The sequence below is a fragment of the Colobus angolensis genome, unplaced genomic scaffold (assembly GCF_000951035.1).
Source record: "Colobus angolensis palliatus isolate OR3802 unplaced genomic scaffold, Cang.pa_1.0 Scaffold54, whole genome shotgun sequence".
NCBI classification, from domain to species: Eukaryota; Metazoa; Chordata; class Mammalia; order Primates; family Cercopithecidae; genus Colobus; species Colobus angolensis.
The window spans coordinates 288,686-306,800 of NW_012118932.1; the positions used below are offsets into that span (position 1 = coordinate 288,686).

The window sequence follows — 18,115 nt, forward strand, 5'->3', positions numbered from 1 at the left end:
TTTTCTGTGGGTGTTCAATTCACAGAAGCAGTTTAATATCAATTAAGAATTAGAAGATCTGAGCTCAAAAAATAACTCTGCCACACGCAACTCTTGAAAACACTGGCACTCACTTTACTAAGATGTAAAAGGAGCGGTTAAACTGGATTAGTCTCTAAAGGTTCATCTAACCCAGTATTCTGCATTGCAAAGTATATTGGATTCTTTTCTTTTCTTTCTTTTTTTTGAGACAGAGTCTCACTCTGTCACCCAGGGTGGAGTGTAATGGTGTGGTCTCGGCTCACTGCAATCTCCGCTTCCTGGGTTCAAGCAATTCTCCCGCCTCAGCCTCCTAAGTAGCTGGTACCACAGGCACATGCCACTACACCTAGCTGATGTTTGTATTTTTAGTAAAGATAGGGTTTCACTGTGTTGGCCAGCTGGTCTTGCTCCTGACCTCATGATCCACCCACCTTGGCCTCCCAAAGTTCTGGGATTACAGGCATAAGCCACCCTACCCAGCCTGGATTCTATTTTTCAGATTCATTTGTTGGAGCTACAAATGAAATCATCAAAAGAGAGACGGAGGCTAATAGGAGAGTCTAGATTGAGTTACCAATTTTGCTAGTAGATAACGTTTCACACCCTAAAAACTACAAATAACCACTACAAAGTTCTTCATAACACAGAACAATCTAAAAACCACAACTCAATCTTTAGAGCTGAGAATAAATCATGTGAAACCTGTAACATTTTATTTGTTAAAAATGAACAGCTTCAGAATAGATCTAAATGTAACTTTTCCAAAAAACACCAAAAAGTACAGTGTAAAGCACCTCCTCATTAAATACAAACTTCCATTTTGTGATGCACTGCATCAATGTTTTGCATATACCTTGATGCAAAGAAAATTTTAAGTTGCATCCTGTTTTTTAAAAAAACCAAAATTTAAGAACTGAACAAGGATTACAACCACATTCCAATACAGAAAATTTTCCTTCAACAAAGCATATTGTTTTGTTTATATACATGTGACCACCAAGAGTTTTAATTTAGTTGTACCAAAGGCAAAACATTATACTTAAAATTAAATTACAGATGCATGAAGAATAAAAGTTTAATATACCAAAGACAATTTGTTATTTGATGCACTCAATGTCAGTATTTGGGGCAATTTTTAAGGTTTTCCCAAAAAATGGCATTAATAGCTCTATACAATAATAGGTAAGAACAGGAAAATGAAAACACCTTTATACCATATTTTCACAAACCATTCTAAAGACAGCAAACTCGAGCTTAGCTGCTTTTCCTTGCTTTAAAATAAGCTACCAGTAATTCTAAATCAGACTAAAATGTACTGTTCCTAGACCAAATACAGGCATTCATACTTGCAAAAATGTTTTGCAATGAGTTCTTGGCCTATATGAAAAGCATCAAATAGCTAAGGAGAGACTAGAATTTATTTTCAAATTCTGTGACTGACTTCCAATAATCACTTATCAGTACAAGTACCAGCAAAATATCAGATATTAAGGATCAGATTTAATTCTTTGGTATAAGCATGAAACTGTTACTGATAGCTTTCCATGGCTAGCATAAATCATTAAGTAACTCAAGAAGCATGAGAGGCAACAATGAAGTCTAGTACACAATGCAAGGCAGGCCAAGAACGATGTTTGTTTTACAGGAAAAGTCAACACTAACAATCTACTCCTGAGAAACTAACACCTATTTAGATGTTTTTAACATAATGGCAAACTAAAATGTCAAGCTTCAAAATGACCAAACTTGTAACGTATAGCTGGAAGATTTTGCTGCATTTGGCATTATACCGTAATTTACAGTATACATCTGAGGACTCAGTACTATCTTGGCACAGACTAACTTCTCCCACTCCCTCAGAGGTGGCAGGTGGCGGGGTGGTGGGGGAGGGCCTTTGCTCCCCATAAATGCCTGAACTTTAATTTATACCATATAAGAAATCAGTGAAAGGTAAACAACAAGGTTACTATAACTCTATTGTAAATTTTGCATTTTTTCTGTGACATATACAAGTATATTTTTGTTTTTGGAGCTATAAATTATTTAATTTTGCAATCTTCAAAGCTCATAAATTTCAACTTTTCAAATAAGAAATGTTAACTTCAAATAAGAAGTCTAGGACTTTATGGCTATTAATTTTACTATCAAAATATCCAAGACACTCAATTCAATGTAATAGTTATAATTCTTCTAAATATCATTTGAATACTTTGTGGACACTAGACTCAAGACCATGCTAAATCCAAACAGTACACCTATAACCTGGGTTTTGAAGTTTTTCATCTCAACTACCTGTCCTTCAACTTGCTACTTACTTCCTCTCATGCCTTCGTTTATTAAACACAAACTGTCATTTTTAAAAACTGGATCTTCTCCTCCAAGGCCCTATCAGATAACCTCGTAAATATGCATTTATAGTCTTTAACACCAACATTTTAAACTGAGACCTAGAGTCACATTTCTTGTTAAAAGTTCAGCACTAAAGCTGTATAATTCCAGGGGATCACACTGTCTGAAAAATGAACCAAGTTCTAGATATTCCCATAAATCTTAAAATCCAAAACTGGAATTCTAATAATTTGTTTTGTATCTCTAATGAAGAAAAGGCAACTGTACTGACTACATCCACACTATTAAAGGGTAAGTGACAGCAACAAAGGGACCTACTCATGTTTCTGAAGACCAAGATTTACCATGACGAAGTCTAAAATATGGGCAAAGGTGATGAGATCCTGAATACCACTATCATAAAAATAATCAATTTCTATCTTTCTGTCTTCCTTCTGCTGCATGAGGAACCAAAGAAGTCAAACAGATGATTGTTCTGTCTGAGCCAACCATGAAATCTTCAAGAACAGATAGGTATAATCCCTATTATTCTTTCAGGGCATTATTTTATACATTAAAAAAAACTTCAAAAATAAAAATAAGAGTTATTTAGCCTTGTGAATATTTTGAAGTAAAGTTTCTTGAATTTCTGTGATGAACTCTTCAAGCAATTCAACTTTTCAGAGTCATCTCTCAAAAGTTCCTTTGACATGGGACCTATCCCACGGTTACAAAGCGGCTTCCCCCTTTGTTGTATGTGAGAGTGGCTCTTTGTTCCTTCAGGATCCCAAACCGCTCATTCAACGTCATCCCTGTCTGGAGAAAAGAAAAAAACAAAAACAACAACAAAGCAACAATTAACAACTTTACTGAAAGCCATATTTGCTTTGGAACAATAATGTGATCTTATGATTAATTAAAAGTAATGACAACTAACATTCTACTATTATGTGTATGACCTCATATAAAGCCTACATTATATACTATATAAAACACACATATGCTATAATGCCTAGAAGTCATACACCCAAAGCCCCTATCTGAATTATTTTCAGGCTCTGTAAATACTGCCACCAACTCATGATGTCACTGATAAAATAACTCTTCAGATCTGTAAATATTTTATAGCAAATTTTCTTGAATTACGGTGAGTTCAACACAGAAATTCAAATTCAAATGAAAATCTTTTTTTTTTATTAACAACAGCATCTATAAACTATACCATTTCTGGAAAAAAAATTGTTAACAAAATAAAAATAAGCAAAACAAATTTGGTCAAATTTTTTTTTTCTTATTTTTTTATGGAGAGAGTCTGGCTGTCACCCAGGCTGGAGTGTAGGGGCGCAATCTCAGCTCACTGCAACCTCCACCTCCTGGGTTCAAGTAATTCTCCCACCTCAGCCTCCCGAGTAGCTGGGATTACCGGCACGTGCCACCACACCCAGCTAATTTTTTTTATTTTTAGTACAGACGGGGTTTTTCCATGTTGACCAGGCTGGTCTCAAACTTCTGACCCCAAGTGATCCACCCACATTGGCCTCCCAAAGTGCTGGGATTACAGGCGTGAGCCAGTGCACCAGGCCAATTTGGTGAAATTTCTATCCATCCTTTGTATCTTCAATTTTACATTATTTCAAGGAATACTAAAAAACCATCTGACAAAATCAAATACCCATTCATGATAAAAAATTCTCAGCATATCAGGAATAGAAGGGAGGTTCCTCAATCTGACAAAGAGAATCTATTAAAAAAAAAGAAAAAGAAAAAAAGAAACTGGGCCAGGCATGGTGGCTCCATCCTGTAATCCCAGCACTTTGGGAGCCTGAGGCAGGCAGATCAAAAGGTCAGGAGTTCAAGACCAGCCAGGCCAGTATGGTGAAACCGTCTCTACTAAAAATACAAAAAACTTAGCTGGGTGTGGTAGTGCATGCCTGTAATCTCAGCTACTCGGGAGGCTGAGGCAGGATAATTGCTTGAACCCAGGAGACAGAGGTTGCAGTCAGCCAAGATTGCGCCACTGCACTCCAGCCTAGGTGACAGAGCAAGACTCTATCTCAAAAAGGAAAAAAAAATATATATATATATATATATGGCTAATATCATACTAAATGGTGACATATTTAATGCCTTCTCCTTTAGGCTTTGGAACAAGGCATGCATGCAAGTATACATCTTAACCATTTCTACTCAACATTGGACTGGAGGTCCTAGCCATTGTAACAAAGCAAGAAAAGGTTTTAAAGACTGGAAACGAATTAGGAGAATGAAATGATTGTTTACACAGAAAATCCTAAGCTGGGCAGCCACAGAAGGCAGGCAGATGGCTTGAGCTTAGGCGTTCAAGACCAGCCTGGGAAATGTAGTGAAACCCTCTCTGAAACCCTGTCTCTACAAAAAATACAAAAATTAGCCAAGTGTGGTGTGTGTGCCTGCATCTCCAGCTGTGGTGGTGTTTGCCAGTATCCTCAGGTGTGGTGGTGTGTGCCTGTACCTCCAGGTGTGGTGGTGTGTGCCTGTATCCCCAGGTGTGGTGGTGTGTGCCTGTACCTCCAGGTGTGGTGGTGTGTGCCTGTATCCCCAGGTGTGGTGGTGTGTGCCTGTATCCCCAGGTGTGGTGGTGTGTGCCTATATCTCCAGGTGTGGTGTGGTGTGGTGTGTGCCTATATCTCCAGGTGTGGTGGTGTGTGCCTGTATCTCCAGGTGTGGTGTGGTGTGTGCCTGTATCCCCAGGTGTGGTGGTGTGTGCCTATATCTCCAGGTGTGGTGGTGTGTGCCTGTATCTCCAGGTGTGGTGGTGTGTGCCTGTATCCCCAGGTGTGGTGGTGCATGCCTGCATCCCCAGGTGTGGTGTGTGCGCCTGTATCCCCAGGTGTGGTGGTGCATGCCTGCATCCCCAGGTGTGGTGTGTGCGCCTGTATCCCCAGGTGTGGTGGTGTGTGCCTGAATCCCCAGCTACCTAGGAGGCTGAGGTGGGAGGAAGGATCGTTTGAGCCTGGGAAGTCAAGGCTACAGTGAGCTATGAATATGCCACTGCATTCCAGTCTTGGTGGCAGAACGAGACCCTGTTTCAAAAAAAAAAAAAAAGTCCTAAGGAATCTACAAAGTCAATACAAAAGTAAGTGAATTTAGCAAGATTACAGGATACAAGGTTAATATGGTTAATACAAAATTGTCCATGTGGTTTTTGACTTTTTTTTTTTTGAGATGAGTATTGCTCTGTTGCCCAGGCTGGAATGAGTGGCACGATCTCAGCTCACTACCATCTCTGCCCCCTAGGTTCAAGCAATTCTCCTGCCTCAGCCTCCCTAGTAACTGGGATGACAGGCACCTGCCACCACACCAGGCTAATTTTTGTATTTTTAGTAGAGACAGGATTTCACCATGTTGGCCAGGTTGGTCTCGAACTCCTGACTTCAGGTGATCTGCCCGCCTCGGCCTCCCAAACTGCTGGTAATACAGGCGTGAGCCATCACGCCTGGTCGGTTTTGACAGTTTTGTTATTAACCTTGTATCCTGTAATCTTGCTAGATGGCTATAGTCAAACAGCAGATAACAGTGAGTATTGGTGAGGATATAGAGAAATTCAGAACCCCCATAGATGCTAGTGGGAATATAAAGTTGTAGCACAGACTCTTCTAGGGAAAACAGTCCAGCAGTTCCTCAGAAGATTAGATAAAGAATTACTATAAACCTAGCAATTCTACTCCTAGGTATTTACCAGGGAGAAATGAAAACAGATGCTCACACAAAAACTTCTGTGCAAATGCTCAGAGCAGTATTATTCCTAGTGTCCGAGGAGTGAAAACACCCAAATACCCATCCAGTAACGAAGGAATAAGTAAGATGTGGTATATACATATGATGAACACTGTTCAGCAGGAAAACAAAATTAAATACAGACACAACATAGATGAACCTTGAAAACATTACACTAAGTGAAACAATTCAGTCACAAATACATACTGTATGATCTGATTTATATGAAATGTCAAAATAGGCAAACTGGCAGACAAAAGTGAGTTAGTGGTTCCCTAGGTTTCAGGGGGCAGTTAGGATACCTTGTTTATAATTCACGATTATAATAAATGTTTTGTTAATTAAAATAGTCTCAGCAGATGACCCAAGAAAATACACAAAACATTTTTTTTACCTGTTTTCCGACGCTGTTTATGTCAAACTGTAGGGGAACACCTTTAGGAACTTTCCGGGCGTCACTTTGCTCCCGCTTTGTTAAAAATGAAGGTGCAGCAGTACGAGTTAATCGTGGTTTCTGAGTTCTATTAGAAAAATATTAAAGTATCAGAGCAGCTTAACAGTGAAAAGAAAAATAAATTAATTTGGTACTTAAGACATCCTGTACACATGTTCAAATGTATTAGGGCCATTTTATTTGTGTTCTCAAAAAAAAAGTGTCATTGGCTACTCTAGACTAAAATATATCATTGTTCAGAGAATATCTCTTCAAATAGAACTACAAACTTTTCAACAAGGCAGAATGTTTGGTGATTCCTAATTCTTGATCTTCCATTAAAATAGAGCAACCTCTAAAGTTCTAGGCACCCATCCTACATTCTTTTCATTTCAATCATTAAGATGGCTGGATGGCTATGCACTGTGGCTCAGGCCTACAATCCTGGTACTTTGGGAGGCCAAGGCAGGAGGATCGCTTGAGGCCAGGGGTTAGAGATCAGCCTAAGGAACATAGCAAGACCCCACCTATATAAAACTATACAAAATAAATAAAATACAATTAGCTGGGTGTGGTGGTGCGTGCCTATGTGCCCAGCTACTCAGGAGGCTGAGGCAGGAGAATCACTGAAGCCCAGGAGTTGGAGGCAGCAGTGAGCTATGATGGCACCACTGCACTCCAGCCTGAGAATCAGAGCAGACCTTATCTCTTAAAAAAATCAAGAGATGCTTGAATAGAACATAAGTTCCATAAATCGACGAAGTTTATAAAGCAATAAATTTAAAGAGAAGGTAGGTCTCTGTGGTCTAAAAAATCAAGACATCAAAAACATTACAGGGATTGGGGGAAGAAGTAGCATGTATACTGTCATCTCGTTTATTATTGTACATAAAAATACACATATTGGGTCAGGTGCAGTGGCTCACGCCTGTAACCTCAGCACTTTGGGAGGCCAAGGTGAGAGGACTGCTTGAGTCTAGGAGTTCAAGACCAGTCTGCGCACAAAGAAACAAAAAAGCCAGGCGTAGTGGTGGCACCTGCAGCCCCAGCTACTCAGGACTCAGGAGGCTGAGGCAGGAGGATCGCTTGAGCTTGGGAGGTCAAGGCTGCAATAAGCCATGATCACGGTACTATACTCCAGCCTGGGTAACAGAGCCAGACTTTGCCCCCCAAAAAAGGGTACATATGATATACATGCACATAATTTTTAAAATATTAAAAAACACTGCTCAACGTGGTCATTTAGGGCTGCAGAATCAGGAATCCAGAAAACTCTTCCTTTTAACTTTACACCATACTGTTTCCATATTGTATCACAGGTATTACTTTCTGCTTGGTTTATCCTAACTTGGACATCATTCTCTGGGCAGAAGTCCAATACTTTCTTATGATCCTGTGTAATGAGAGGTTATAATTTTTGCAAAAAAAAAAAACAACTTACACTGGGCATTGCACTGCTCCAGGATTGTCAATAGATACAGTCAAAATCCCTCCATTTGTGGTGGAAGTCCGCCATCTAGTATCAAAAAAAATAAAATTCACTAAATGTAAGTTGATAAACCCTATGTATATTCAAAGTAAAAATAAACATTTTGAAAGTAGCCATTACTTTTTCTTAGCTTGCAAGAAATAAATACCTAAACCCCACCATGACATAATGAATCAACACCTTGGGTGCAGAACTGGGCATCTGAATTTATTAAATATTTTTCAGTGTGATAAACATATACAAATTTTTAAAAATCAAACAGTACAAAAGAACTTCTAATAAAAAGCAACAGTCCCTCACCCCAGTATTCTCCTGCTTTCCATTCCTACTCTCCAGAGGCCGCACTTTTAACCTTTCTGTTTTTACTGCTTGCTGGTTACTTCCAATTCACTAAACAAGATGCTTATGTAGTAAAAAACCTTGCTGCAGCCCGGGCGCAGTGGCTCACACCTGTAATCCCAGCACTTTGGGAGGCTGAGGTCAGAAGTTCAAGACCAGCCTGGCCAAGACAGTGAAACCCCATCTCTACTTAAAAAAAAAAAATACAAAATTAAGCTGAGCATGGTGGCGGGTACCTGTAATCCCAGCTACTTGGGAGGCTGAGGCAGAGAACTGCTTGAACCCAGGAGGGGGAGGTTGCAGTGAACCAAGATTGCGCCATTGCGCATTCTGGGCAACAGAGCAAGACTCCATCTCAAAAAAAAAACTTGCTATGATGAATAGATTTAGTTCATCAAACTATCCTCCAGTTTCCTTACCTACCTTGAGACATTTTGATGGCTATGTCACTACTTCCCTGCCTTTGTAACTTAAAATACTTAAATCTCAGTTTCTTTCAGCAGAATCGCTTGACCCCACCCCCGCTCTGTGGGAAAGGATCTCAGTGCCTCTGTTCCTTCCTTCCGCCTCTGCCCCTTTGTTTGTGCCTCTCACTTTCTGTCAGCTCTTCCTTTATATTCACGAGTCAAAATCGGACACTTACATTACATTCTGTTCTCAAATTAACTATGTTGTGCTTTGTGTAACAGGTTGGTTCTCCAAGTTCAGAACAAGTAACATTTATATATGATCGTGACTGTGTAAATACTGTTCACTGCAGAAGCGAAAAGGCTACGATTATTCTTTCCTCCCCATGGTTTCTAATGTCGCGACCCCTGTGCTAAAGAACACTACCAGTATCTGTTTCAGTTTCCTAACACTCCAATTGTGAAAAATCATGCCCCACAGTTTGCATCATATCTGGACCATGACCATGTTTTACGGCCCGCTCTCTGTATCCACAGGTTCTACATCCATGTATTCAATCAATTTCAACTGCAGACTGAAAGCAATCCATGGATATGGAGGGCCGATTGTAAGGGAGACTTGAGGATCTGAGGATTTTAATCTCTTCAATGGTCCTGGAACCAATCCCCCTGAGACACAGAAGGCCAACTGTATATATTTTGTTTTCCAAAAAGTAGCCATAATTTTAAACAGTTAATCTCAAAACCTAACCACACTGATGAATTGGTATATTACAACTCACACTCAGGAGGTGTGATTGTGACAGGATAAAACAGATTTTCAAAATATTTTTATAGGGCTAAGAAAAAAAGACTGTGAAAAGGAAAACTATTGTTTTTAAAGTTGTACAAATTTTCTAAAAGCTCTACTGAATTTTATTCTATTCGTTCCCTAAATAGGTTCATTTGTATGAAAGCAGTTATAGCCAAAAAAGAAAGAAAGAAAAAGCTGTTTCATTAAAATGGAATAGCCAATAAAAAATAAAAATAATAAAAAAACAAGTAATCTACTTGGCACTAAAACTGTCACAATATCGACATGTGAAAACTCAAAAGGATTTTTGGCGAAAATCAACAAAGGACAAAAGGATTTATTTATTTTAGGCTCAATTTTTAAAATTTGTTTTGGAGACAGTCTCCATAGCCCGAGCTATGCTGCTCAGGCCGGTGTGCAGTGGCGATGCACAGGTGAGATCATGGCTTCACAGCCTTGAATTCTTGGGCTCGAGCAATTCTCTTGCTTCAGTCTCCCAACTAGCTGGGACTACAGGTGTGTAGCGCCACTATGCCCACCTTTCAGGCTCAATTTTATTTTGGGTTTCAATTAATTTCTTCTGGACTGAGGCACATGGTAATTTGGGTAGTCAGTATTCTGGGAGTTTTGAAATAACATCTTGAAAAACAAATGGAAACTTACTGACGAGTTCTCTTTGCTACTACATCGTCTAGCAGTTGTTCTGTATTCAACTGGGCCTGAACCTGAAGAGAGAAGAAAAAGCAGTAGGTCCCACAGAAAGCAGAGGATTGAATCCAAAGAGTGATCCTGCTCTAGAACATTATAACCCAGTGGGGCGTGTGCATGAATGCAGACGGGCCTGTGCTATTCTGGCAACACTTCCCTGTTGGAATTCCTGTATCAGAACAAGTGGCAAATACAGGTTTATTCCCAAATAACATGTTAAACTATTATAAGACATTGCTATTGAGGGTAAGAAAGGACAGGAAATAAAAAACGTACGACAGAAAGAACTAATCTACTGCCACGTTCCTCACATCCTGAACCCAGTGCTGCCTGTGACTGAGGCTTACTGAAGGTGGCTGCTCAGGATCCTCTTTGGGTTAAAAAAAACAAAACAAAACAAAAACACTGCCAAAGTTTTTAAATACCTTCAGGCCTCTTCTGAAAAGAAAAGTTGCCTGACGAGTATCTTTCTGATGATTTAATTTACTTCCACTCCTGGTAAAATTAGCTGGAATGTTATTTCTGCAACAAAAACACATATGCCATGCTAAGCCATTTAACTACTTTCAAATGTCTTGAGGAAAAATAAGCAAAAATAGTTAAATTCATAGGCTGCAAACATGAGGTGCAAGTAACAAACAACTCTGAATTATTTCCTTATTAACATGAAGCTATTGAGATTTGATGAACAAATACCTCCCTCCGAACCACTGTATCGTCCAAATGTTAAATCCTCTAACATTCCATGTATCTTCTGAAGACATTAATCATCACATTTTTAGTGCTATTTCCTATATTTGGTGAAAACATAACTTTACAATTTACAGGATTAGTACAAAGAAAAACTACATATAGGCCAAACTGAAGACCTAAAATAAACTGAAGACCAAAAATAAAGAGAAAGGTTTGAAAAATAACATCTCCTCCTCCAGCTTTCTCTTCCTTCCTCACTCAGAAATCGTTATGTATTAACATAAACCATAGAGGCCAGGCATTATGGCTCACACTTGTAATTCCAGCATTTTGGGAGGTTGAGGTGAGTGGATCACTTGAGGTCAGGAGTTGGAGACCAGCCTGGGCAACATGGTGAAATCCTGTCTCTACTAAAAACACAAAAACTAGCCAGCCTTGGTGGCACGCGCCTGTAGTCCCAGCTACTCAGGAGGCTGAAGCATGAGAATTGCTCGAGTCAGGGAAGCAGAGGCTGCAGTGGGCCGAGATCACGCCACTGCGCTCCAGCCCAGCAACAGACTTCATCTCAAAAAATAAATAAACCACAGAAAAACTTATACTCTTCTGTTTCTTGTTCTTTCACGCACAGAACGATGCTGTTAATTGTTTGACTTTCACCAATTCTTTTTTTTTTTTTAATTTTAAGTTCCGAGACACATGTGCTGAACACGCAGGTTTCTTACGTAGGTATACATGCGCCATGGTGGTTTGCTGCACCTAATTTCTTTTGTTTTCTATAGGAAGTTGGTGAAGTATGAAAAATTAAAATTTCATATTTATGCAATATTCAATCCTCTAATATTCCATGTCTTCAACTGATCTATTGATAAATATGAAACACTATACAAACAAGTGTTCAACAGACTCCTTAGTCTTACCTCCAATCTTTCAGAGAGTCAAGTTCAAAATTTCCCTAGCTAACCCAATTAACATGTAAGTCTCATGTAAATGATGGGTTCTTATTTGAGAAGGTCCCTTATTATCAAGTGATTCCCAAAAGATGATGGTTAAAACTGCAATTCCAGCCATTCCATTTTTTGTTTTGTTTTTTATTTTTTATTTTGTTTGAGACAGTCTCACTGTTACCCAGGCTGGAGTGCAGTGACACGATCTTGACACCACAATCTCCGCCTCCCAGGTTTAAGCGATTCTCCTGCCTCAGCCTCCCAAATAGCTGGAACTACAGGCATGCACCACCATGTCCAGCTAATTTTTGTATCTTTAGTAGAGATGGGGTTTCACCATGTTGGCCAGGCTGGTCTCGAACTCCTGGCCTCAGGTGATCTACATGCCATGGCCTCCCAAAGTGCTAGGAATACAAGCATGAGCCACTGTGCCCAGTCACTGCATTTTTTAAAAACTCCATTCCAGGTTTTGTTTGCCGAATAATCTCCACGAAAGATAAATAAATAGTACTTGAAACTGAATAAGGAAACCACACCTCATCAACTTCATCTACTTTGTCCTTACAGAGAACAGAATGCCATAACAACAGATCATAATTTTTCTTTTCTTTCTTTTCAGAGATGGGGGTCTCACTATGTTGCCCAGGTTAGCCCTGAATCCTGGGCTCATGTGATCCTCCTGCCTCAGCCTCTTAAGTAGCTGGGACCACGGGCACATGCCACTGTGCCCAGCTCACAGGCCACAATTCTTGGTTTTTATTATTCAACTTAGTATAAAAATAATTTCAGTTTAACAAGTGTTCATGAAGAATTCTTTCTTTCTAGTTTGATTTTTCCACAAATAATATACATTGTGATTCAATGTTCTAGTAAGGGCCATCCAGACTGAGTAACAAATTGAGCTTTCAGAATTTCCAATTTTGAATAATTCCCACTGAGATGTTAAGAGTTCTACCAGGGCTGGGCACAGTGGCACATGCCTGTAATCCCAGCACTTTAGGAGGCTGAGGTGGGAGGAGCACTTGAGGTCAGGAATTGAGACCAGCCTAGGCAACAGGGTGAGACCCTGTCTCTACAAAAAAAAACAAACAAACTAGCAGGGCATGGTGGCATTATCTGTGGTCCCATCTACTCAGGAGGCTGATGTGGGAGGATCACTTGACCCCGGGTGGGGGTCGAGGCTCCAGTGAGCAGTGATGGCGCCACTGCACTCCAGCCTCAGCAATAGAGCGAGAAGACCCTGTCTCAAAAAAACAGGAAAAAAAAAAAAAGAGAGTTCTACTAAAGTGATCAGGTTTTACAATTTTATTCCATGTGTCAAAGAGGTAAAGAAGCAGAGTGATGCTTTTTAAAAAGCTTATATTGGTTAAATTCATCGGTAAGAATTCATCTAATAAACGAGCTATTACTGGATATATATCCATGTGGATGTTCAGACAGACATCCCAAACATCTGTCTTGAAAATGATCAGGTAACTAAAAAAATCACTGCAAATCTATTCTTCACACCACTTAATGCAAGAAGTGTTTTTTAATGCAAAGTAACACATCATCATATTTGAGTACTTACTTTCTGTTTAGCTGGTTAGGTCTCTTGAGAACTGCCACTGGTTTCCTCTGCCCTTCATTTTGTCTCAGAAGGTTTGCCTTCCTTTTTAACACTGGAAAATATTGTTCTATATTCTATCAGAAGGCAAGAAACTATGTTAATCAAATTGCATTTTTCTATATACTCTACTACAATAAACATTTCTGATGCAGAATGAACAGGGATTGACAACAGCTTGAATGTGTAGATAAGGGAGATGGAGAAACAGCTTGAAAATTACAGCCTAAGCGACTGAAACAATGAAAACCTCACATTATATTTAAAATACATGAGGTACTCAGGGGACCCACAGGTGATGGGGAATTGTGGCTCCGCAACTCAAGAGTGAGAATCAGAGAGCCAGAGATATAAACTAGGGAATAATTTATATAAACATGATTTTTGATACTAATAGATTTTAAAAAGCCAAGTTCCAAAACAAATGCCAAAAACAAGAAAAAGCGGGGAAGTCATGACAGCAAAGGAGCCGGAATAGACATCAGAGGCAAAAAGTATCATAAAAAACAAAAGCACATGAAACATCCTCTTTTTCTTCCTCCACATATGTAAATTAAATCCACCATTAAAGAGCCTAATTCACATATCCATATTGTCCATATAGACTTCTCTAAAGTTCTTGACAAATATGAACCTTATCTTATACTTTAACTGGATTCTTCTATTAAGTATATGAGAAGTACTTCATAAATATCCATTGACTGATTCACATTAAAAAGTCTTAATTTGGTCAGGCATGGCGGCTCACGCCTTTAATCTCCGCACTTTGGGAGGCTGAGGCAGATGGATCACGAGGTCAGGAGTTTGAGACCAGCCTGGCCAGCATGGTGAAACCCTGTCTCTACCAAAAATACAAAAATTAGCCAGGCATGGTGGCACATACCTGTAGTCCCAGCTACACGGGAGGCTGAGGCAGGAGAATTTGCTGAACCCAGGAGGCAGAGGTTGCAGTGAGCTGAGATTGCACCACTGCACTCCAGCCTGGGCGACAGAGTGAGACTCCATTCCCCCCCCAAAAAAACGTCAATTTTCGGCCAGGCATGGTGGCTCACGCCTGTAATACCAGCATTTTGGGAGGCAGAGGCGGGCAGATCACTTGAGGTCAGGAGTTTAAGACTAGCCTGGCCAACATGGTAAAACCCCATCTCTACTAAAAATACAAAAATTAGCCGGGCATGTTGGCACACACCTGTAATCCCAGCTACTCAGAAGGCTGAGGCAGGAGAATTGCTTGAACCTGGGAGGTGGACGCTGCAGTGAGCCGAGATCACGTCACTGCACTCCAGGTGGGTAACAGAGCAAGACTCTATCTACATATAAAAAACAAAAACATACAAACAAAAAACTTACTTATATTTGAGAACGTGGAAATTTAGGTATTCTTTATGAATGACAATGATTTTTATTTAGATATTAAATTTGATATATCAGTCCCAAAGTACTACATAAAAACAAATAAAATTATCTGTTAAGCTTATTCACAGAAATCTTAGTACAAGTAAAGGAAAAGGACATCTAATCCAGGATTAAGCCATCATCCTACCTTGTCACTTAGAGGTGGACGATTCATAGGACTAATTCCTTTTCGAATTCCAGTTGTTTTCCTAGCTGCAAGGCCAGTGATAACTCCATTAGGACGTCTCTTTCCAGGCATGACTCTTCCTCTACGATTCAGACTAGTCTTACCAAAACCTAGAGGAGGCAAAAAGAGAAGAAAATGTCAATTTAACAGTTCAGTTGGGAGGGTCACAGGATATTCTATTTTCCAAGGAAGGGGGAAGTTATGAACATTTATTATGTTATTATTTATGTTTTTTTTTTTTTGAGACGGAGTCTTGCTCTGTCGCCCAGGCTGGAGAGCAGTGGCCGGATCTCAGCTCACTGCAAGCTCCGCCCCCTGGGTTCCCGCCATTCTCCTGCCTCAGCCTCCCGAGTAGCTGGGACTACAGGCATCTGCCACCTCGCCTGGCTAGTTTTTTGTATTTTTTTTAGTAGAGACGGCGTTTCACCGTGTTAGCCAGGATGGTCTCGATCTCCTGACCTCGTGATCCGCCCGTCTCGGCCTCCCAAAGTGCTGGGATTATAGGCTTGAGCCACTGAGCCCGGCCATTATTTATGTTTTTTAAATTACATAAGATACTTCATTTTAAAAAGGCAATCTGTTGCATTGGGAAGGGTTCTGTGGCTACACCAGACTGTAAATAACTAGAGGATTCGCACATGTGGCCATACTCTTTCGTCATTAGTTTCTCAACAAACAGGACAGTCCACAGAGTCTTTACCTGTGCACTAGGGTCGATTCTAACCATCTGGGGTTACTACTGAGTACTTGAAGTTAAGTACTAGTCTGAATCAAGACATTTCAAGGTAAAATATTTCACTGATAATTTTATATAAATCATATAGTGAAATACTTTAGAGATACTGGGTGAAATAAAATATATTCATATGTGCTCAATCTTTATCGAACAGTGCTGATCTAGAGTGGAATCACTATCTCATTTCCAATTTACTTACGACAGCACATTGCCATCTGGCTTCACTTTCAGCCCTACTCCATTCAAATCGCTTTTGCTAAAGTCGCCAGTGAGTGCCAATAGACACATTTTAATCTGTGGCATGTGACATTACCAACTTTGGTTTTCCATTATATATCTTACCTATTTAAATACTTTTTCTAGGCTGGGCACAGTGGCTCATGCCTGTAATTCCAGCACTTGGGAGGCCGAGGCAAGAGGATCCCTTGAGCTCAGGAGTTCAAGACCAGCCTGGGCAACATAGTGAGGCCTCACCTCTAAAAATTAGTTGGGCATAGTAGCACATGCCTGTAGTCCCAGCTACTCAGGAGGCTGGGCTGAGAGGATTGCTTGAGTCCAGGAGTTTAGGCTGCAACAGAGTGAGACCCTGTCTCCAAAAAATAAATAGATTAAAAAATAAATAAATACATAAATAAATAAGTAAATACTTTTTTCTAGTTAAAAAAAAAATAGGGGCCGGGTGTGGTGACTCACGCCTGTAATTCCAGCACTCTGGGAGGCTGAGGCGGGTGGATCACGAAGCCGGGAGATCAAGACCATCCTGGCTAACACAGTGAAACCCGTCTCTACTAAAAATACACAAAATTAGCCGGGCGTGGTGGCACGCACCTGTAGTCCCAGGTAATAGGGAGGCTGAGGCAGGAGGATCACTTGAGCTTGGGAAGCAGAGGTTGCAGTGAGCCGAGATCACACTGTACTCCAGCCTAGGGTGACAGAGCAAGACCCTGTCTCAAACACACACACACACACACACACACACCCTGTCTCAAACACACACACATACCTATATTGTGAAAATATTACCCCATGTTTTTGATATCCTTTTATTGAATTACTTTTTAATATGTCATACTTGATCCAACCAACTTTAGAGTAATCATTTCAGTTAGTTCTAATTATAAATAATATCACAATGGAACCATAGATATATTTTTAAACACATCCATGATTATTTTCTGAAGATGTGAGTTTCTAGAAGGTGAAATGCTAGGTTAAACAGTAAAGCAAACTCTCTTTTTTTTCTTTCAGACGGAGTTTCACTCTGTTGCCCAGGCTGGAGTGCAATGGCGTGATCTCAGCTCACTGCAACCTCCACCTCCCAGGTTCAAACAATTCTCCTGCCTCAGCCTCCCTAGTAGCTGGGATTACAGGCACACACCACCACACCCAGTTATATTTTTGTATTTTTAGTAGAGATGGGGTTTCACCATCTTGGTCAGGCTGGTCTCAAACTCCTGACCTCAGGTGATCTGCCTGCCTCGACTTCCCAAAATGCTGGAGTTACAGGCGTGAGCCACCACAGCTGGCTTAAAGTTTTTAGTTTTTAAATCAAATTATTGCTGCCCTACATGTGGTTTCCTTCTGAAATTGCAACCAGATGAAGATTAAACCATATTGGGAAAAACTGTACATTAAAACTAATTCCAATACACAATGACTTGCTATTTGTGTTAAATAACATGACAGCTACCCTTCACTGTCCTAGGCACTGTGCTGAGTACCGTAAGTCATATGATAAACTGAGCTGAGTGCCATCATTCGTATGGTAAGCTGAGCTGAGCACTATAATTCGTATGATAATCTGAGCTGAGCACTGTAATTTGTATAATCTGAGCTGAGCGCTGTAATTTGTATAATCTGAGCTGAGCACTGTAATTCGTACAATCTGAATTGAGCGCTGTAATTCGTATAATCTGAGCTGAGCACTATAATTCGTATGATAATCTGAGCTAAGCACTATAATTCCTATAACCTGAGCTAAGCGCTGTAATTCGTATAATCTGAGCTGAGTGCTGTAATTCGTATAATCTGAGCTGAGCGCTGTAATTCATATGATAAACTGAGCTGAGCACTATAATTCCTATAATCTGAGCTGAGCGCTGTAATTCATACGATAATCTGTGCTGAGCGCCATAATTCGTATAAGCTGAGCTGAGCACCATAATTCGTATAATAATCTGAGCTGAGAGCTGTAATTCATATGATAATCTGAGCTGAGCGCTATAATTCATATGATAATCTGAGCTGAGCACCATAATTCGTATGATAATCTGAGCTGAG

At 40.1% G+C, this 18,115-nt stretch overlaps 1 protein-coding gene across 1 annotated transcript in view; it reads right to left on the minus strand.

The window, feature by feature from the left end:
- Positions 1-694: 694 nt before the first annotated feature.
- Positions 695-18,115, minus strand: part of FYTTD1 (forty-two-three domain containing 1) — a 31,785-nt gene continuing 14,364 nt past the window's right edge. Inside the window, exons 4-10 of the mRNA XM_011961161.1 lie at positions 15,061-15,209; positions 13,482-13,594; positions 10,700-10,796; positions 10,230-10,291; positions 7,980-8,054; positions 6,500-6,626; positions 695-3,165 (exon numbers count right to left, since the gene is read on the minus strand). Coding sequence (XP_011816551.1) covers positions 3,067-3,165; positions 6,500-6,626; positions 7,980-8,054; positions 10,230-10,291; positions 10,700-10,796; positions 13,482-13,594; positions 15,061-15,209 — 722 coding nt within the window. The 3' untranslated portion in view covers positions 695-3,066. The remainder of the gene's footprint in view (positions 3,166-6,499; positions 6,627-7,979; positions 8,055-10,229; positions 10,292-10,699; positions 10,797-13,481; positions 13,595-15,060; positions 15,210-18,115) is intronic.